The 22,463-nt window shown below is 37.2% G+C and overlaps 1 protein-coding gene across 5 annotated transcripts in view; it reads left to right on the top strand.

Moving 5' to 3' along the window:
• Positions 1–22,463, top strand: part of NFIB (nuclear factor I B) — a 169,740-nt gene that overhangs the window by 86,530 nt on the left and 60,747 nt on the right. For all 5 annotated transcript variants that reach the window (XM_084225513.1, XM_084225512.1, XM_084225515.1 and 2 more), the window contains exons 3-4: positions 10,879–10,932; positions 22,055–22,123. In XM_084225513.1, coding sequence (XP_084081639.1) covers positions 10,879–10,932; positions 22,055–22,123 — 123 coding nt within the window. The remainder of the gene's footprint in view (positions 1–10,878; positions 10,933–22,054; positions 22,124–22,463) is intronic.

Below are 22,463 nucleotides of genomic sequence, written 5' to 3'. Positions count from 1 at the left end.
TAATTTTAGTGATTGTGTATGTAGGAAGAGTAATGCCAGAATCATTTTAGAAAAATTGGCCAAACAATGTGCTGGTCTATGCTTAGTTTTTGGAGATTGCTTTGCTGCTGGTTGAGTGCTTCTGTTACCAATCCTGATGTTGGTTTGCTCTAGTGCAGGCAGGTCACACACCACAGTTGTCCTTCCACATGTGGAAACAAATGTGGGCCATTGAGCAGAAGAGTATCAAATGAGAAGTGTTTATTGCTATGGGGCAGCTTCACACTTTTGTGGAGTTGGGGCAGGGGGGAAGCAATCTGGGAGGAATTCTGACCAGCAGACTTAACTGTGCTGTGTCCTGGGATCAGTGCCCTTTTTTTCCCCCCTTTTTGTTTGTTCTGTTTTTCTTGGTTTGTTTTTACAAGTGTGATGTGTGACTTACTAGTGGGCCCTCTTCAATGCTTGCCTGTCAGTCACACCCACTGGGTGGAGAAACACAGCCCTAGGCCAAGGTGAATTTCACGTGAGAATTGTATTTTCTCATGTTCTTGCCATTACTGATATCATACTGCTATCCTGAAAAGGCTGCATTGTTGTTCATGCTTCACTTTTAAGTTGACATTAAAGGGATACAGTTGTTACTCAGAGGTACAACACCTTCTGGAAAACTACTTGAAAGGATAAAAGCCTTTTGGGGCTTTGGAGATTTGCTTAATACAGCTGTTCATAAGTGTAAAATTTAATACCAAACTAGCCAATTGGTCTCATCTGCATATCAATACAAATTCTAGCAACTACCTGAAAACCTGAACTGCTCAAAATTAGGCAGCTGTGAATGAAGTTTAGACTTGGCATTGTGCACTTCTCTGAATTCACTTTAAGTTGCTCAAGCAGCACAGACAGATTGACTTTACACTGCTCTGGAGTGTTGGTAACAACGACACCTAAAGAAGGCTGACTGAAAAGGGAGCTGTAATAATGTTCTCATTTCAGAATCACACAAGGTGTGTTGTGTATTTTTGTGGGGCAGGGAGAGACAGGCAGAAGGGAGGAAAGTGAAGCAAAATGAGTTTGCAGGTTTCCATTAGAGTATTGTCACATGCTTGAAGTCAGTTGTAGAAAGGTCTGCCATAATTTCAGCGCATACAACTGAACTATTGTGCAGTACATTGTGTCTCATCTAACTCCTTTAGGTCACGTGTTTTTAACCCATTTGTTTAGGAAAACAGAGCTGCCAAGGGCCTTGAATGCGCATAAGGTGTTAAACTGAATCTTGAACCTGCTGTGTCAGTGCACAATAAGGAAAATGATTAGTATTGTTCACAGAAGAAGGGCAGTGCGAGTATGAAGTTGCAATTTTTTCTCTAAAGTATTTTGAAATATCTCGAGTGTTTCTGTGAGGAAGGCTGTTGTGAAAGTGCTGTTGTTCACATTTATTTCTGTTCTTTCAGTAGTGCACGAGAGAGTCAACATATTTAACCCATTAGACTTCCCCCTTCTCAAAGCCCAAAACATTGGCTATAGTAAGATAAGTTGGAATCTATATGAATTTATAATTTCTGCACACACACGTGCATGCACACACACACACACACACACATATATACATACATACACTGATACATGAATATAAAGGGTTATTAAAATGGAAAGTTCTGTTTGGACTGAATTTTATTTTATATATTTAGCTAGCAGAAAGGGTGTTGTAGTATAAGAGGGCCTTTCATAAGAATTTAAATCTGCAGTTATAGAAGAAGAATATCTAAGGTTACTCACACTGGCTTTATGTCTTGGAGCTGTTGGGTGGTACAACTTCTTTTGCTTTATACACAGACTGAAACTTGAGTTTCTGATGTATTTTCAGTAAACATGTACAAGGTTTTTTAACTCCAAAGACTTTTTTTTTATAGCTGCAGACCAAACCAGTCTTGATAACTTTCTCAAGGTCCTGCTGTGATAGAGTAATGGTAAGAAAATAAGCCTTAGAAACAGTGGATGGTTAAATAGTATTCAAGGCACTGGCAAATTACCAGGTGCAGAAAGAATTTTGAGTCAGGGTTTTTGTTCTCCCTCATTCTCCCCTCTGACCCCCCTTTAATTAGCACTCAATTTTTACTCATGCAAAAAGCCCCCAACAACTAGTAAGCAATAAAAATGAAAGCCTTGGAATTTGAGCCATCTGGTTTTTTTTAGATAAAAAGTAGTATCCTTTTTTTCAAGTATATAATACCCTTAGGTACTGCAAGAACATGTGCCAACTTTTGTAAATAAAACAAAATTGAAAGAGCAAAAGCAGTCTCTGCTGTAATTGAATGTGCAAGCATATTTTAATATCTTGCAAAACTGCAGCGGGTGTTGTACCTATCAGGTACGATAGTCCCTGTCAGGGAACTTCACCTACACAGATGATTAGAAAGTTAGGGAAATCAGAAATTAGGGAACTTAAAAGAAGGGAAGTGTAATATCCAGTGAAAACGATAGAATTCAAACAGATGTTGCATGTGATATTAGCCACAAAACTACAGAACTATGTTGGACAGGCATAAATGAATATGATCAAATATGTAATACATTAATACTTTTTAAATACTTCTAATAGTTTTTTAATAGCTTTTGACCAATATGACTGCAACAGCAGTACTGTTGCTAGTAGGGAGATGAGGAACCTATGGGAAAAATTTTCCTTAAAATTGCTTTTTTTTAAACTTGAAAGTCATGGTTTACATGGTTTAAACCAAGGTAACTTTTTTTCTTTGTAAGTTATGTGCTTTAAAGATAATTCCTTGCATTTATTTGCAGAACATCGCTGCACAAACTCAAAACTGAGTTGTTCATATATTTGTATGCTTTAGTCAGTTTTACATTTTAAATTCTGCTGGGAACATCATTTGATTAGCTGCTTCTGATTTACTTTACTTCTACTGTATAAGGTTATGATAGCGAGAAAACAAATTCGTGGGTCGTAATTTTTTTATCACTATTGCTTCAGTACTTTCTCATCATTTGTTATGAACTTGTGTGTAAACATGGTGCCTGTGAGCACCCATGAAATTAAAACCAAGCTTTGAACCACTGGCAAAAAGAGCTGGGGTGATTTTTCTCAGCCTGTTCTTGTATATTACCTACTTAGCGCCCATTAATAGATTTAATCTTTCTTTTGTCATGGTTACTTTGTTTTAATTTTGAGTGTGTATGTGTGTGTGTGAATATGGTTAGGTACAGTGGTGCATATTTTGTCTATGAACTTTTAGATTACAGCAGATGAAATCAAACCCACTTTATAAAGAACATGTGTATATACTTCTATTTGAGACTTTTCTTTTTTCACAAAGATCTCTGATAAAAAAATGTGTTACTTGAAGATCCACAGAACTATGGCGTTCCTTATGCCCCATGTCTTTTAGAAGTAAGTTAAGTAGCATACGATTGTAAATGTCTGAACTGCTGAGGAATCTGTCTTTTATTACTGTATGATTTAGTGGAGAGTGCAATGCACTTGGAAGAAAAAAAATGCAGATCTGTCCTGCAGTACTTGCTGAACTATGTTTTTTTTTTGTTCTTTTAGACTGTAATTTACCACAAAGTGCCCCATCCAAACTTGATGGAGCAACTTTTCATTGATTTTAACAACCTTTGTCTGGGATTCATGTTAACAAAACTGATTTTTTCTTAATCCTGTCATCCTTATCCCTGGCCTAAGAATGTTGTGGAAATGTGAATTTTATCTCCCTGAGCTCTTTTTGCTTTACTGCTCTACAGTTCAACAGAAAATGAAATCCTGATTGCATGGGACTTAGTGGTAGAATCTCCATTAGCTTCCCTGAAACCAGAATCCACGCAGCAGGTTCAGGTTGGATGTCAGAAAGAATTTCTGTGGGTGTCTAGCAACTGTAATGGGCTGCCCAGGGAGGTGATGGAGTTGCCATCCCTGGAGGTGTTTAAGGAAAGACTGGATCTGTCTCTTACTGCCATATCTGGCACGTGCTGTCTCTAGCTAACAAGGTGGAATTCAATCATAGGTTGGACTAATAATCTCAGAGGTCTATTCCAACCTAATTGATTCTGTGATTCTATAAAGATCTCAGCAATTTACATTGCATTTACATCAGGGTCAACTGTCTTACAGAACAGAATAAAGTGGATAGTTTATTATTTAGCTGAAGGTATAAGCAAGGAAATTCCTATTATTTGCTTGAAAATAATAAGATTAATATAGTCTATCATATAATTTCTTCATTTTCTAAACCTCACAATAAATCTTCCACTGTGTGCTACATTTCACTTTTGATTTTCTGAAGAATGAGTTAAAAAAGCCCTTATGAGATATACCTTAATGTAAAAGCTCTTCTTGGTTTCCAAAACCGACTTCTAAATATTTCTGACTATAGTAGTATCCACAATATCCTCCAGATGGAGAATATTAAGCATTCATATCTCATCTTTTCCTACTGAATCCAACAACTTTTGGAAAGAAATGTCATTCTTTCACATTCATCCACATATGGCTTGATACCTATGTAAATCTCTTCTTAATGTACATGTCAAGAAAGAGCTCAACTAATATTATGAGGTATGGGAAATATTTGTTTCAGGCCATGAAAAAATGTAACCCTTTTCTTAAAAATATGTGTGTGTGTGCGCATACATACATGTGTATTCCATGCACAACTTATAACACAGCTGGGGAAATTTGTTCAGTTTTCAATATGAGCAACATATGGTCTTTATAAATTGTATAAAAATATTTTGAATAAATAAGTATTGTGACTTATGTCACATAAACAAATAAAGGAATTTAAATTAAAAAGATAAATCTATGCGTGGGATATAAAGCTGAAAATCATACTATGCATATTGCTATTTTCGTTCTTGTGAGTGCTTCTAGGTCCTTGAATTTCTTTCAACTATATTAAATCTGAATTTACTCCCAGAGCTCCACTTCTTAACTAGGGCAGTTTAAATACTAAACAAGGATTGAGTCAGTTAATTAATTTAAATGAGATTAAAAATCAGAAACACATTACGTAATGTTGATTTAATTACCATTTTTTATTTACCTAATTAAAATACTCTGAAGGAAAGTTGACTGTCTTGACAATGGCCAGTTGGGTGACTTGGCAGAGGCAGATCTGCTGATAAAAGAGGAGGTGAAGCAGGGAGCCTGCCCTGACCCGTTGGGCTCTGATGCCCCAGCCCATCACGCACCATCTCACTGCCAGCTGTGTGGCACTGGCATTGCCCTGACAAGCCCGGGCGTGGGGATGCTCCTCCAGTGGCAGAGGCGTAGGGTTTCACCTAGCCACAGGTGAGCTTCTCAGGGCTGGAAGGGCACGGGGACGTTGGTGAAATGTGTCAGTTGATGGCTTAATAGCTCTTGCTGTATCCCCAGTCCAAAGCAAACAATTTTAAACTGAATTGGAAACTGAGGCCAGCTTCTGCTGGCTATCCGGACCAGCTCCCAGCAGAAGTGCCTCCATGACCCGAGTGCTGAAGGATTTCTGAGGTGACTTCCCTGCTTGAGCTAAAGCCTAGGTACCAATGCCAACAGGCAGCTTAGCTTTCTGGGGCAAGCAGTCAGCTCTGTTCTTTGCTGCCTTTTTTGGTAGGTGAAGGTTAGACAGCAGCACTCTTTTGATGTAAGAACCTACGTCACTCTCACAGCTCCTGGTGCGACACATGGGTGATGGCTGATGACGCCTGGCTGCAAAGGATCACCCCATCCAGCATTCAGGGTAGCTCCTGCTGTTTCTCTGGTCTCCTGCAAGGTCCCAACCATGCCTCCTCCTCCTCTACCACCAGACTATGAAGCACAATAAAAATATATAGGACATATAGGACTACTCTTTGTGTAGTTACCCAGTGCAATAGCAGAGCTGTCTTGTAGACACAGATGAAGTTCTTGCAGAATAAAGGCAGCAGAAATTTTCTGGAGAAGTATTTGAATTAAGTGTATTGATCTATGAAGATGTAAAAACCAAATCCCCCCTCAAGTTATGAAAACAGGGGTGACACTAGCATTTCCATGTTTATAGCAGCCCTTCTTTCAGTGGATACTATCTACTTTTCAGTGGATAGTGCATTAAACCACTTTTAGTTGTCCTATCACAAGAGATGGTGTGAATAATGCTATTAAAATGGTACAGAAGTTCTCTATTGTCAGATAGAGAAAGACTACACAAAGAAAGACACTGCTTTTCAAAGTGAAATTGTTACAATTGTTTGAGAAGTTTGTCAAACTAATCAGTTGCTTTGTCAAGGTAAAATAGTGTAGGCAGTAAAAGGTAGTTAAGTAATAAAATTAGAGTAATAATAAGTCAAGATAATGATTTAAAGTACAGGGATAAAATTATTTATCTGTTTTATGGATTTTTGTGGCTCATGTTGTTTGCTTTGGAGAAGAGGAAGATGTCTTACTTTTCTTTGCTGTGGATGTTCTGAGAGTCTTTAAGAGATCAAGAACTGCTTAGACAGGGGTTGAGATGGAAGACATTCCGAGGTCTATACCACAATATTGTAACCTGTGATCTTGTGATTTTCAAGGGGTACAACCATTTGCATCAAGTGATGTCAGATGGCAAAGTAGTCCTGACAGCCTGGAAGGTAGTTGTGATTCTTGTTCATGATAGTGACGCTGTCAGCTGTCAAGTGCTGTATATGAACGTGAAAGTTTGAACAATGTCATACATGGTTTGATGATGGCCACATCTCTGTGGTCCCTTATCCCTAACACCAAAATCAGAGATTATCAAAGAGCAAGGACGTATTTACCTGGTGGTGAATGATTAAATCAGTGTCTATCAGCTGAGATCAGCTGAGGCTGATTAAAGGCAGTCCTCATGGCCTGTGGCAAATAGAAATGTGTTCACTGAAACCACTGAGAAAGTTCATTTCATTAGTGTGATGCCTGTGGACAATCTACTTATTTCCCCAAGACATGGCTTTAGAAAATATGTTTAGATCTTAACAGATTCTGCTGCAATTTGTTTTCAATGATATTATGCTCTAACAGAGACTCTTAAAACCAAAATTTCTTGTACAGGATGGGCATAAGGAAGGTATAGCAGCTTACTTTTTAAAGAGAGTATCATATCAGCTGAAAAGTGAAAGGTTAGTTTACTGAAGTGAGCAATACTAAAAATCCTTCAGGAAACTGGTGAGAACAATGTGATTTGCTTGGATTTGCTGGCATGGATGTCCTTCCTGTTTGTCAAAGACAATGGGGTTTAAAGGGAGAGAGCATCTCATCCTTTGCTATATGGATACTTTATGGATACAGCTTTTTAAAATTTTCCTCTGTCTTATGAAGCCAAGACTTTTCCTAGTGTACCATGGGGAAAATGGAAGCTTATTTTCTCACTTGAGGCAGGCCTCAGCAGTTAGTCAACTCTGGCTGCACTGGGATTTCCCTGCACTCACAGGTGCTCATTGTGAGCAACCCCTGGAAATGAAAACATAGGAAAAAAATTAGGTATTAAATATATGTTAGCTTCTTGTCTCATCCTTTCATACAGTCTCCTAGAAGCAAGAGTAATTTGATATAGAGTTTGAATGTCTTGGAGATAGCCATGCTAAATCATGATAAGTTATACATAAAGTGCATCAGGGTTACATGACCTGTTAAAGTCTGGCTTGAACCTGTTTCATACAGATTGTTCATCCATGGGGTAATAACTTAGCAAAATAAGTTTTATCAGTCAGCACCAAGAAGAGCAGAGTAGAAGATGTGCTACTGCAGCTGTGAGGGGTACATGAAAACCATTTTAGGGAAATAGTATGTGTAGGGAGCATACAGTTGGGAGCTACCTAAATGAAAATTATGAAAATTTCAGTTTCGTTGTGTAAACATGATGGGATTTGATTTGCTTCTTGTTGTGTATCTTTTCCTGCAGCTCCTAGGTTATGCAGTTGCTTGGGTTTTCTTTTGGTAGTCTGATTTCTTTTGCTTTTGATTGTTGGGCATTTTAAATTTTTTTTTATTTTTTAATATGTGAGTTATTTGCTGGGATAATTGTATGCAAATCCAGCTAGACAGGCAATGAATTTGTTTTATGTCTTTCTCCATCTCCCCTTCCTGAAGAAAGGGCTCATGTTGTTAATTAGTGGTGTTGTACAGATGAGGACAAAGAAAGATTTCAAGTGTCTTAACAAGTCTTTTACTTCTGTAGCTCCTGTGGCTTCCCAAAAATGCCTCTTACTCCCTCTTTTAGAAGAGCATTGCTCCAATGTATTGGTTCATTCAGTGTTCTGTTTATATGAAGTTATAGTAATATAATTTAATCCTATAATGACCATGATTCTTTTGTACTTCACAAAGCTATTTGCATCCAATCAAAACAGTAGAGTGCTGTGTGATTACTGACACTGGTAAGAGAATTGGATCATCACAGGCCATCTCAAGTCTGTGTCTTTCATCTTGAGGATCAGATGCTTCTCTTGTTTTAAGTGCAGAGTTCCATAGCTTGATGCTCTCATACAGAATAAAAGTCTTTGATTTTTCAACTGCATTTAGTGAAGGCTTAGTTAAGTTTCTTCTCATATTCTTCTTCAGTAATCCTTTGCTTTCTCAAAATCTTGTTGAGATCTCAAAAAAACCAGATTGAGAATCAGTGTGTAAAAGCCATGATTACTGAGTAGTTAACAGAACCCAAAGCTAAGTCTGACTGGAAAATTATAATAAATAGCCAACTGCTTATCCCTGTAATTAGAAAATTCTTTGCTAAATTTCTTACTATAATAACAATTGTTCAAACTGCCATTAATCTTTAAATCCTGAATCCAGAAACTAGAAGTAAAGACAAATTGCTGTGCAAGATCTGAAAAATTATTTCACTTTGTTCTTTTTTTTAAGTGAATTTTAACAGGAGAAAACTTCAAAAGTTATTTTCTGGTTGGTCTCATTAATTCAGTTTCAAATCTCTGTGATCCTGAAGTTATGTTGTTCAAGCTTTATTGAATTTATCTACTACCAAAATGACAGTTCCTTTAGCCACATACCTGCAGTAATTTTACACTCAGACCATTGCTGTGTAAAATTAATCCTCTCTTATAATTTGAATTTAAATAGTGGTATGTATGGTTTGCAGACTCAATGTCTATTAGAAGAACATCTAATTCACACAGGAAAAAAGATGATTCCCTGCAAATTGGTCCATATGTGGAGAAACATTAGACTCAGCATTTCTTGCAGCGGATTAAGTTTTCAAATTAACTTGATTTAATTATTTTAAGGGAAGTATCACATCATGCAAAGAGCCAGACATACTGAATGGCTGCATACTGTGTCACACAATGGGACACCTAAGAGTATGCAGGTGCCAAACCATGGTAAGGGCAGAATCCAGCTCATAGTCCTGCCCTTCGTGTTTCCTGCCCAAGGCTGAAGAAGATAAATTAAATTCCCTATTCAATGTGGATTTTATTGTGCACAAGAGTGATTTAATTCACTTTTGGAAAAGTTAGTTGTTTTTTTTAACACCATTGGAACTGAATTTCACACGTGCCGTGGAATTCCAGTACCCAGGTAGCGACCCAGAGGTATATATTTTGGGATGACTGCCATTCAGATCAACTTAGTAGAACCTGAGCTGTGAAAAGGATTTCCATCTCACTTAAAATCTTCTGTAGAATCGAGCTTGTGTTAACTTAGAGTGCTTGAGAGACATGCGAGTCAAACCACATTTATGAAGATGCATAACAGGTAGCAGTAGAGTTCAATGAACTTCCTGTAGCAGCTAGAGGGAATCTCTCATTCCAGGATGAGGACCACATCAGCTGTAAGAAGAAATAATGGTAATCGAAGGAAAAATATTTGTTGATATAAACATTTCTTCCTTTCTATATTGTTTATTCTTTAATTTGGACACTGTAAGCAGCAATGCATTCAACAACTCTACATCCATCTGGAGTTCATTTGGTAGCAGCAGTTTCTATAGTGCAATCTTTTGGTGGCCTTATGCTATTAATAGCACCACTACCTTTAAGAAAATTGGTATTTTTTATTCAGACTTTAAAACAGCTCCAAAACCAGCCTGTATGTGGAAAAAATGATGGTGCCTGATTTATTTTCTTCTTCTCTGCATTTTTTGTTTCTTATATCTTTGTTTATTTCTTGCAGTGGAGCAGGGTTTTGATATATTATTGGTGTGGGAATACAGTAAAAAGTAGATGTTTTTAAAAGAAACTGTTTATATGAATAAGGATATAATTTATTATTTAGTATATTAACATGAAATTACATTCTCCTCTTGATTTAATAGGTGCATGTATGGTGCATGTAGGCGCATATAGGTGCAAAAGACCACAGTTTGAAATCTACAGTATTTGAGTTTTGTTAGTTTTCATGTTACATAATCTTAATTTCACAACAGCAGTTCTCACAGGCTAGGAACACAAAGACCATATTGTATTTAAACAGGCTGTCATATCCTCACTGCAGTCATGAGTCTGTGGAAGCAATGTGGGCTTTTGTGCTTTAAGGAGAAGCTAAAGCAAAAGGCCTCATCACTGCAAGCATTGCTAGTTGCCTGACCCAGTGTGTCTTTCTGGTCATTGCCTGAGAAGAAATTACCTCTGCTTTGCTCATTATGCAATATTATATTTGGGGGAGGGCGGGAAAGGGAATGAAAAGGTACCCTTGTAAATGTGTTTACAACTTTAGTATTTAACTGAATGACTCTCTTGTCCTTATTCAGTGATCTACAAGTTCCTCTTGTTAGGATCATTGCATCTTTCACAATGTTTCTACCTCTGCATAAAATAGGTGACAGGTAGAGTGCTTGTTCAAAATGACCTTTAAAGAATAAAGTAAAGCATTAGTTTAATAGTTAATAGAGAGGGTATTAAAAGATTGTGAAATACTTGCAAAAAAATTATTAAAATATTTCTTTCATTTCTTTATAGATTCTGGACAACCAGGAAGTCCAAGCCACAATGATCCTGCCAAGAATCCACCAGGTAAATATATGTTCCAGAGCATGTGCATCTAACATTGTTTGAGAACAATGATACTACTGATAATAGCTAAAGAGAGTTTAGTTGGTCGGCAACCTATCTTGCACTGGTAAGTATAATCAGGATAGATTGTGATACTTTAGTTCCTCTGAAGTGGCAGTGCCTTAATTGCTGTTTCATCAACATTAATTTTATCTAAGGAGTTTTTCTTTCAACTCATGGTTTTTCGAATTTTCTAAGCGGGGATGGGCAAGTAAGTGAGACTAAGGAGACAAGATCCCAAATTATTTTTATAAAAGTCTTAAAATGCTACCAGTTTTCTTACATCTCAGGCAAAAGAAAATTGACCTATGTTTAAACTCTATGACTGCACTGCCAGTTTTTTTACTTTTCATATGTGTTTTATAAAATAAAAATGTGTTAATTTAAAATTATTTTTTGGCATTGGCTCAGAGCAGTCTTTGAACATGTTAATGCATCATGGCTAGTGACATTTGATATTCCTTTGAGAGAGATGTTGGCGTAAATGATCCTTTCAAGGGTTGTTTTAAAATAAAAACACAAGAGAAAATCAAACCCAAGCTTTGCCATTCCAGTGTGTTTAGACAAAAGGTTCCTTGAATTTTCATGAGGCTATCCTTCTAATCAATTGGGCTGTGCTAGTAAATCTTGTAAACCTTTGCCATATTATGAATTTTATCAGACTAAGACAAACACTTGTGGCAGATGACACATTATCACTTCTTAATGACCAAGGAGTGACTCTACCCACTACCATCACATTGTATCTTCTCATTTTAGCTCTCAGAAGATGTGTGTATTTGAAACAAGCTGCAACTAAATCAGTTTGATCTTCTGAATCAGAAATGAACCATATTCTGACCAGGACGTAATTTTGTGTTGCTGGGCTGTTAACGTATACATGGATAATTTCTGGATCTGTACAACATTAGGATAAACAGTCTGCTTTGTGGTTGTACTGTTTTGTAGTATGCATATCATCAAAGTATTCTCCATTTGTGAAATATGTCATGTGTATTGTGTGTGAATATCCAAAAGTGGGAGAACCATCAAAGATTGTTATACAAAAGTCATATTCCTGTAATATAAACCCCACATATGTATACTTGAAGATAGCAGATGTACTTTAGAGGTAAGAGGGTAGAGCAAGTCAAATAACATCGTTCTAAGCTCTAATGCAAGTGTTTTTTTTTTCTTTAAGGGATCATGCAGGCTTGTTATCAGTTTCAACTGGAGACTTTGATGCTGTTTCTTTCCAAACTGTGTGGGATTTTGAGAGTGAAATTTCATTTTTCTATTTAATGCATGCCTACATTATGTAGAACAGTGGTTTGAAAACCCAAAGGAGCAAATTTACTCATAAAATAAATATGAAAAATTTCTCTGTGTATAATTACTGTTTTTGAAACGTAGACCATTTAACCGTAGAAAATTTATTTGCTTTTAGAACATCCATGTAAGTGCAAGAAAAGCCTAGCACTTTACCTTACCCCTTGTAATTTTGAAGGATTTTTTTGTAGCTTCTGGGTTTGGGAAGCTGAAGGCAGAGTCAACTCTCCTTCAACATGTTTTAAAATTCTGGTTTGGAAGTGCCATTTAGTATTTGGAGGAGGAAGGTAGCAGTATGTATTTTACTAGTGAGGATGACACCCCATAGTGAGTCCAGTCTCTCCAGCCCTCAGCCTTAACTCCAGTAAGGAGTAATCTTGTTGCCAGTAGCAGAGCCTTGGGGAGGCAGGAGACAAGCTGCACTGGCTTTCTCATGGGCAGACTTGTGGGTCAGTTTCTAATGTTTGACAAACTCCACTGTCTCAGAAGGTGGAGGGACATAGAAAGCAGATAAATCTGAAACATCATGAAACTTTCTGCTTAAAATATGAGCATAACACTTTCTCATGATTTGGAGTCACTGCAGCCAGTATTATCCCTTTGTCTGCTGCCAAGTGGGGACAGAAAATAGAAGCTGCATCTTGGTTCCCTTGAAACCCTTCATTTAAGCAGAGACAGAAGGATAATTGAATGTCATCTGCTGGAGGATGAGCTTCTAGTTTTGTTCAGCTTCCCTGTGTAATGCTGTTTTGGAGTTAAACTGGCAAGGTGAAAGTGCTGTGGTTTGTGGGATAGCAGAATACAGGACTGACTTCTGGGGCTGTGCAGGAGAATGAGAAGGAATTGCATTCCATTCAGCTTCTCTGGGAAAAGCACTACTGGCCTATTCCTTCTTGCTAAACTTCACACAAGTCTTATTATTAGAGCCAGACAGTCACTACTGTCAGAACCCTGGGGGATATCCACTCTGAGGTTTGTTTTCAGTCCCAGGCCAGGAGTATGTGGATTGGTAGTGCCAGAAGGTTGATTCTTCTGTCATGTTCTGTTCTAGTGCCTGTGTGTCAAAGAGCCAGGATGCTGGCAAAGGATGTGTGCTGTTAGCTTTTGGATGCCACCACTTTCACAAAGATACTGTCAAAGAAGAGGTTGCTGGAAACTGAGTGGTAGCTGGCAAAGCTGTTGGTGTTGAGTGTTTTTTTCCTAGGTTTGGCGAAACTGTTGCATTCTTTAGGGTGTCTGGTAATTTGCTGTCCTAACAACAAGTTGGAGAGAGGGTAGTGTCACTTGCCAAACAAAAGAACATTAAGAGCATTTGTTGGAATTCTTTACAATATGTTCCTAAAAATACCTTGAATATTTTGATAGCCCAATGCAGTGATAAGACCTGTGGTATAGCTTATGGTGATATAGCTTTGTAGCTACATCCACGGGTATCCTCCTCTAAGTTTTATTTTTCAATAACTTTGAATTATTTTTTAAATAAAATATATTTTAAAATATATATTTGCATTAGCATATTTTTATAAATATGTCTCTTTAGCATATTTTATAAAGCATATTAAATATACAATAGTATATTAATATTATAAAATATTTAGCATATTTTATAAATATATGTATTTAGCATGTTTTCAGAGAGCTGGGTTGTAAATTTTGCTTCTCTGCAGGTACTGTTAAATAAGTTCAAGACAGATAGATGAGCAGAATTGAACTGAGAGTGGATAAAAATCTGAACACAACTATTGTCTGCATCAGCCTTCAAGTTCCTAATATCTAAAAGTCTGTGCTGTGCTAGCACAGTCCTAACAGTTAAAAGTTTACATTATTAAAAAGAGAGAATGGACATGACAAAGGCCCCAGTGAGGGTGTCTAAAAAGACAGAGGCACACCTGATTAGGAGTTTGAAAATACCCATATTTTTGCGCACAAAAAACAACCACCAGCAAGCTACCAAAGCCCAAATGCAACCAAAGTACTTTAGGCCTGTCTTGCTTGATTGTGCTCAGAATGTTCTGACCTACAGCTGAAGCAGTCTGTTAAAGGTAATCTAGTATGTAGTTTCAGTCTAACATTGCATTATTATTTGCTCCTTGCAAGTTCCGTAGGTATTTATATAGTTTAAGAAAATCTAAAAAATAAGTCCTCACAAGTGTATCTGGAAATATGTGCAGTGGTGTGGCAGGATATGTACTGAAGACAGAAGATGTTGTCTTTCAGTAAATTAATCTGTTAAGCGTAAGAAAATTATGAAGGTGAGTAAAAAAAGAAAAACATCTAGAACTGTAATTAAGCTAATGATACTGACCCCAACCCTCACAATATGGTCTTCCAAGATGCAGTTCTTTCTAGGCACTTCTTCTAGGTGAGGATTTTCTGGATTTTGCTTTGCTTTATTATACTTTCCCTTTCTTCCTGCTGGCCATGATGACTTGATGTTAATAAGACTTCTAGCTATTTGCCATTGGTTTGAGGTTGCTGCTTGGCAGATTTGATTTATAGATCAGCATTAACATGACTGTGTCCAGTTGTTGCTGTGTTGCTCAAACCTTTGAAGACAGCCTTTTTGAGCAACTGAAATAGGAGTAATACTGAAGTAGCAGTATTGATGAAGTTAAACACTGTCTGGATAGGACAGTGAGGAGACTCAATTAGCTGTGAAGCTAATTTTAAATCAATTTTTAATGGATGCCTTCTAGATTTTGGAGCCATTTTTGTCGAGCAATGGGGAATACAAAAGATAGCTTTTCAGAAAGTGCAAAGAAAACCTGGCTATCCTGGCACAGACTGGTATGAGGCTTTTTTGGTGAGGGAAGATGAGTGTGCTCAGATTTTTCCTTTTATCCAAGCAGATGACTTCAGAGGTTTCTAGAGCTATGTTTCCTAGCAAGTGGCAAACACTAGGTTTTTTTATTTGTTTGGACTTTTTCTCGATAAAATTTATTCCATTTTAGCTGGTTTCAAAATATTTTCATACAAATTTTCATGACTGTAAGATCATTAAAGATGCAGAGGACTCAGGTTTGAGCTTTTGTGCTAATAAATATTAAATTATTTATATGGGATAACACTTCTAGATGAAGAGATGGACAAACTGTCTCTGCCTCTTTGCCTTTCATTATGCCCCATCAGTTTCCTTCTACCCTTCACAATAACCCAGGATATGTTTTCAGATAATTTACCTAGAGATAAAATCCTTAATCTGAGTTGAAGCCCCAGCCTCACTGTCCTGGAATTGTTTTTCCTCTTCTATTTTCCCTAGGAATTTTATTTTAGGAACCACTTCCAAAGAAGATCTGAGTGAAATCACCAGCTCTGAAGTTTGTTTTCTTTTGTTTTATTTGGTTTTTAATTAAAGAAGATGTTATCAAAAACCTTGCAATGAGCCTCACCTATCTCTCAATTTACAAATCTCTCTTGAAGCTGTAGAGCCCCAAAGCTTTCCTGGCACTTTTATATAGCCTAGCAGCCATTGGGTGAACATTTTTTTTTGATCAAGCCCTTAGAAGTGCATAATAAATTTGCCCATATATTTCTGTTTCGGATAGAAGTATTTCAGTTGGAAGTTTCAGAAATAACCTCTGAGGAGGAACGTAGTCTCAGCCTTTGCACACTTTTGGAAATGCAATAAGCAAATGTCTTTGAGTTTTGAATGTCTCAGACCACAGATACTTTCATTATTTTATTCTATTGAAAGCTACCCTCTTGTGGGTGGAGAATCAGCTCCATTTAATAGGAATAGAAATAGAAATTTCCTGGCCTCATCATTGTAATCAGCTTTTCTTCTGGAAGAGATGATGTCATAGTTGCAGTATAGGGAATTCCAACAGAATTGTATTTAAGTAAACAAATATTCACCTCTTTTTCAGCATGGAAGTAGATATCCTGAAGTGCTTGTGGTTTCTCATATGCTTGTGGCTGTGCCATCTCAGATTGTGATCTTCAAATAAAACAATATTGGGTTTGGTCAGATCTTGATTTTCTGTGAAGTTCTCCCTTTCCCAAATGCTCTATGAACTAGTAATGTCAGAGGTTGAGAGAGAGGATACTTTTTAATCAGCTTCCCAGCAGTGAGCTGGAGGGGGTTGGGTGGGGCATTCTGGGGTCAGCGCCCAGGTGTACTGTCTTGGCACTCATAGACCTTCACAGGCTATACAACCCTGCTTTCCAAAATAAAGAGTTTTTGGCCTCTAAAGATGGTTTGAAATTTGGTGTGGGTAATTACTACTGTCTGCTGGTTTAGGATTACTTTTACATTCCTGTTTGCCTTGACTGTCCTTTATGAAGCTGCTGTGTGAATAAAGGATGCTGTGATCAATTCTCATGCTGATTCAGATGCAGTTGTGTTCAACAGTAGATGTGATGGTTTTACTTCAAAGCGTGCATAAAAACTCTTATGCTTTCAATTAGAATTCCAGAAACCTGCTTTGGCATCAGAAAATTCCCTTTTGGTACCAACTAGTCCTGTAGCTGTTAGAAAGCAGTTCCCCCAACTTTTTCTTAAATATTGGCTGTAGTTTTGGTATATCCTGAGACCCTCTGGAACAGAAAGCAATATGCATATGTGTTACTGATCCTTTCTGTTTCTTGCTAGGTTTCAGGGCAACTCACTTCTTGAATTCTAGCCATGGATTTCAGAATCCATTAAACCTGGTTTTTACTTCTTCAAATTAATGCGACACAGATGACTATCATTCTGGCTATAATTTTGAGGATGTCAAATATCTCATTTGTTTCTGAAAATGGCTTTTTAGTTCCTAATTGTATTAAAAGTTCAATGGAGTCAGGGGGTCTTTTTGCAAGTTTGTATCCTGTCCCAGCTGCGACATTATTGCAACTTTCAGGAAAAAGGAGCCCGAACCAAGCCGTGGGTATGCTACATGACTGCAGAATGTTTTGTGATAACAAAAATAGTCTCATTCTCTAGGCAGACCTAAGTTCAACTGTTTCAATGATATCATCACTGAAATCTCTGTCACTACTTGGCAAATATTATCCACCCATATCAGTCTTTAAGATATTCTGTTTTGGAAGCAACCTGTTTCTGGTACTGTTTTTCAAATACTGGTTTCAAAATGCATGCAGTAACAAGAAAACAAACTGTGTGTCTGCTGACTGTATTTTGACTTATGAACAATGTGAGACTAATTTTTCACTACCACTTCTGACTGTAAATAGTATCTGTACAACGCTGTAGCTAGCAGCATTACCCTGCATCACTTAACTTACAGCTGTCTGCTATAAACCAGAGTTTTCAGCCTTTCTTCTCACGGTAGCTCTTGATGCTGTATGCATTTTTCCTATTGCTAGTAAGTCCATTTGCTATTCTAGAATTTATTTTTTTAAAGAAACAGAAATAAAAGTATATTAATACAAACTGTTTCTAGTACTGGTTGGGTACTCACCTTTCTTTTATAAGTTGCTCAAAACGAAGGTAGTATCAATGAGAAAACTGTATTTGTAATTGTACCAGGAAACAGTTTTATGGTTAGGTGGTAGCCAATATGCAGCAGAACATAAACAGGCATTCTATTCATAAAAGCACAATTAAATCAGAAGACATATAAAGATCGGTTAAAAATTTTCGAAGCTAAACATCATGAGTAAGCTTTTAAGTAATGTGAGAACAAGCTTGTTAGAGTAATTGTTTCAGCAAACTGAAATTTTTCAGTCAGTTGAAACTACTTTATTTCCCCTTTATTTCCCCTTCCTAAGCCTTTAACTTTTTTCATGGTTAAAACAGCTAAAAGTTGCATGTGTAACTCATGTTTTCAAGGCACAGTACAAGTATAGTGCAGAAGTAGAGTGGGAGAGGTGCAAGGACTAGGGCAGTAGCTTCTGCAGCAGTTGGAGGCATTGCTGAGGGTTTCTCCCTTTACTGAGGAGGAACCTCCCATATATGTATGGGAGCTTGATCAGAACTGCTGCTTGGCTTAACCTGGTCTTTCATTGTTGATGCCACTGGCCATTGTGGAATTGTATGGAAAGTGTATTTTTCATGAGTGAGTTTTCCTTTAAAAAGATAAAGAGAGAAAGGTTTTATAGTCCCCATGTACAAAAACTAGCAGAAAATGTAAAAAATCCACTCTTATGTATGGGTTTTGGAAGTTAGTGACTCTTTATACAAGATCTCACTACGGCAGTTTTGTCAGATGTTCTCCTTTTGAAGAAATCAGATTTTTAAGAATGATGACAATTAGTAGTATGCATTTCAGAGTGCCATCTCTCAGGCAGGATGAGTTTTATTAAAAAACAGTACTCAATGCTTTTGTTAAGTTTGAATGATAAAGACAGCAAAGTGTTACATTGACCATCAAAAGATACAGTAAATTTTCTGTGAGGAATACAATAGCCATATCAAGTGCATTAATGTCTGTACTGAATAGATCAGAAACACACACCAAGAGTGCTAATTTAAGGCTCTTTAACATATTAATGTAAACAGTGCATTAAGAAGGGGCAATAAAAAAAACCAGTAAGGCTGTATGGAGTATATTAATATAAATGACATATTTTTGTCTTGCATGAAGTGTAATAATGTGTATATAAATGTTAACTCTTACTCAGTGTTGTGATCAGCTTCATTAGGTAAAAGGCAGTATCTCACAACATAAACAAAAAATGTCCTACACTGCTTACCTTCTACATACAGTTTTACTCTTTAACCTCTGTCTTACATAGAATGTATGTTTCCACAACAAATTGCAGCAATTTATTGGCACGGAATATTTTCCTCTTGTACAGCTGGGAGCCAAGTAACAGTTGGGTAACACACCCACCACAGATTATCTTCACAACTAGGTGAAATTTTGAAGTTCACTGGTATTGGACCTTACCATGCACCCAGAGTCAGCATTAGAGTCCACCTTCCCGGCTGGAACATAAAGCTCAGGATGGAGTTGCTCAGTGCTAGGACATTGATTGTTTATTTTTGCATTAATCCTTTGATAATTTGTCACAATATATAGAGAAAAAATTCAAGTTGTTTTTCATGTTGATTGAGATTGAAAATAGCTTCAGTTTCCCTTTCTTTCCTTATGCCAACCAAAACATTTGCATATATGAGTGAGTATCATTATTTTTGGCCATTCCAAGGCAAGATGGAACCTGGGTGAAAGACGTGTCCCTCCCATCAGTCAACAACACATCCTTTATGAGAGGATGAGAGATGGTGGTACCACTTGATGGCAAAATACTTTTCCTGCTCCCATTTCATTATCACAAGGAGAGAAACACTGTATTGCACTTTATATTATGTATTCTCAATATTGCCAGTGAGAAAAACTACGAATCCATGAGAGTAGACTGAAGATTAAACATATATGTCTGGGTGTGTATGCATGAACACATGTACACATCTGTCTTCTTACATATAAAATCAAATATAGGCTTTTTCTTCTTTTAGTATGAACCTTGGGTCTTGTTCTTACTGTAATGATAGCTTGATTAATTTATGCTTGGCTATAGCTCCTCTCAAGTTAGTCTGGCTTGAATGAGAGACGTTGTGCTTCAAAGTAGTTGTGCTTGGATAAACAGCAGAGAAGTTCAGTCATGTCTCTTTACCAGCTTCAGAGCTGGCTGCATGGTTGTACACTGGCTTTATGCCACACTTTACTTATGAGCCAACTAAAATCGAGAAACCATTTTCTCTCTGGAAATCTCCCGTCCATGTAGTATTTTAGACTGTTCCTGATGAAGGAAATAAGCAGAGAGATTGCCACTGCTTGAGGAATTACTAGCATTCATCCAGCTTGCCTGATCTCAGATTAAAAAACAATAACTGAGGAGGAAAGGAAAAATAAAAATTTACTCTTTGTGTTTTTTTGTTATATGGGTGTACCAAGTTCTGAAAATAAAGAAGTAAATATTTCAGAAGCAATGTCATGTTTTCATCCACAAAAAAAAAAAAAAAAAACCATGGAAAAACAGTGCAAGAGAGTGCATAAAATTAAGGGGAAATCTTTCATTTCTTAGACACTGCAGATGGGCTGGCAATATCCAGGTGAAGGATGGTAAGAGAGGAAAAAGTAATGGATATGGAGAAAATCTGTTTGAAATGAGAGACAGAGAAATATGAAAGGAAGTGAATTAAAAAGGGAGGGAGACCTGAAGACTACTAGAGGGAAAAAAGTCACGCAGGAGTGGTGTATGAAGTGACACTGACTGGGAGATGAGAGGATGACTGCATTGGCAGAACACTGTTCAGGATGATCCCCCAGTGCTCTGTGCACCCATGGTGCTTGGTCATGGGATGGTTCTCAGCTGGGAAAGACTGACACTCTCCTACAGGTCTGGCAGCGTAACAGAGATGTTGGGAAATGTGCTTGGTCAGATGGGTTCCTATTCTTTCAGCTAATGCTCTCTGGTGCACTGTTTATACCTGCACTAGTAAATAATAGCAGGGGCACTGGATGAGACAGCTCTGTGAGAATATTAAGCAGGGAAAACCACACTTTTTGCCTCTGCCCTCTTCATGACCCTGGAAAGTGAGTAGAGGTTTCTCCAGATATGCCAAGGACAGACCTCTCAGGTAAAGTGTACTGCTTTTGCAGTTACTTTTCTGATTATAGTGGCCATGTTTTTGCTAAATCACTTGAAGATAAAAGCAGCAGTTTCAAAAAGAAATCCAAAGAGAATAGTATCAAACCACTGTTTTCTAAATCAGTAGATATTCCAGTACTTTTTATTTATTTATTTTGTTAGTTAAGATATCTAGAACACTTTTATTCCTTCAAACATTGAGAAGGGAAAATTGACCATTTATTTCCAAAAGAAAAAAACCTGTGTTTATTCAGAAAAGAAACTAGAGTAACCACAGTAAGAAATTCTTAGTGCACTGTCTCACGTGAAAAAGTAACACTGTTGAAGCAGCAATGTGCAGCAAGTATAGATCTAAATACTTTTGTTTGCAAATGCTTGTTATTATTACCTATAAAAGCTCATGATGCTATGCAATCTCAAATTCACAGCTTTTTCAGTGATTATTGATGTGAGGCTTCCACATAAACATGGGTTTCTTAGCTCTCTTTGTATAAGGTTACTAGTTACACTGCTGAGATAAGTCTTACCAGCTGCTGTTTCACAGCAATACTTCAACTTATGCCTGAATTTCACAGCAGAGAAAGTATATCAAATACATTTATCTTAGAATAAGCGAATACAGGCCAAAACAGTAATATGTGTTTCTTAAACATAGGTTTCTAGATATACAATTCAGCATGTGCATAAAACACACCCCACTGAATAGCTCAGCTGCTTTGTTCAGTTCCTGTTTTTCCTGGAAATAATAGCAAACCCCTCATCTGCCTCAGAGGTAATGATTTGGTAAGGCAGGCTGTACTGCAAAGTCACAATCAGCAAGGTGAAAGTAAAAATCTCTTTAGCAGAAACATATGCAAGGATAGGACTGCTCTGTGGGGAAATTGCCTATCCAGCTGATACTGGTTGTAGTTCAATACTGACTTAAATTTCCAGATCCTAGTTAAAGAAACTAGTTTTCAGGCACTTTTTTCATGGACAGCTAGGGACTAAGTATATTGCTTGTTAGTTTTCATATTCTTTTTAAAAATTGCTCTATCACAGATCCTTAAGACTTTTTTGCACCTTTGCCTCAGTTTCAGCTCACATTAGATCCTGTGATCAGCTTTGGGTGCACTTTGATCTGTGTATTACTGTTCTGGGACTGTGTTAATACCCTTGTTAGCTGGTGTGTAAATCTATCTATAGTTATTTATTAATCTTCTCATGATACTGACTATGGTTCTGTGGTCTTTTTCAGTGTACCTTGAGGACAGTTTTGTGAAATCCGGAGTATTCAACGTGTCAGAACTTGTGAGAGTGTCAAGAAGTAAGTAAACATTTGTGTTTAATTGTTTCCAAAGCCTGCTATAATCAAGTGAAGGTTTCTTCCTTGAACTTTTTTCTCTGCAAGACATAAGATGCATAGGAAATGCCTATAACCCTGCACAATTTTGATATATTTTACCACAGTATAACAGTCCATTTTGCACGTGTTTGTAATAAAACAAATAGGTCTTCTATCTCTTTGATATTTAAAGATGGAATCAATTTGTTATATCTCCTTCTGCACACCTAGTGGTCTGATGTTTCAATAAAATTACCATATGTTGCAAAACCTCCTATTGTTAGACTAAACAGTTTTTTAAGGATGCCCTACACATCCTTGG

Source organism: Fringilla coelebs (genome assembly GCF_963513975.1).
Source record: "Fringilla coelebs genome assembly, chromosome: Z".
Taxonomy (NCBI): domain Eukaryota; kingdom Metazoa; phylum Chordata; class Aves; order Passeriformes; family Fringillidae; genus Fringilla; species Fringilla coelebs.
Note: the sequence above shows the minus strand (reverse complement) of the source record. Positions and strands in the feature narration are given on the sequence as shown.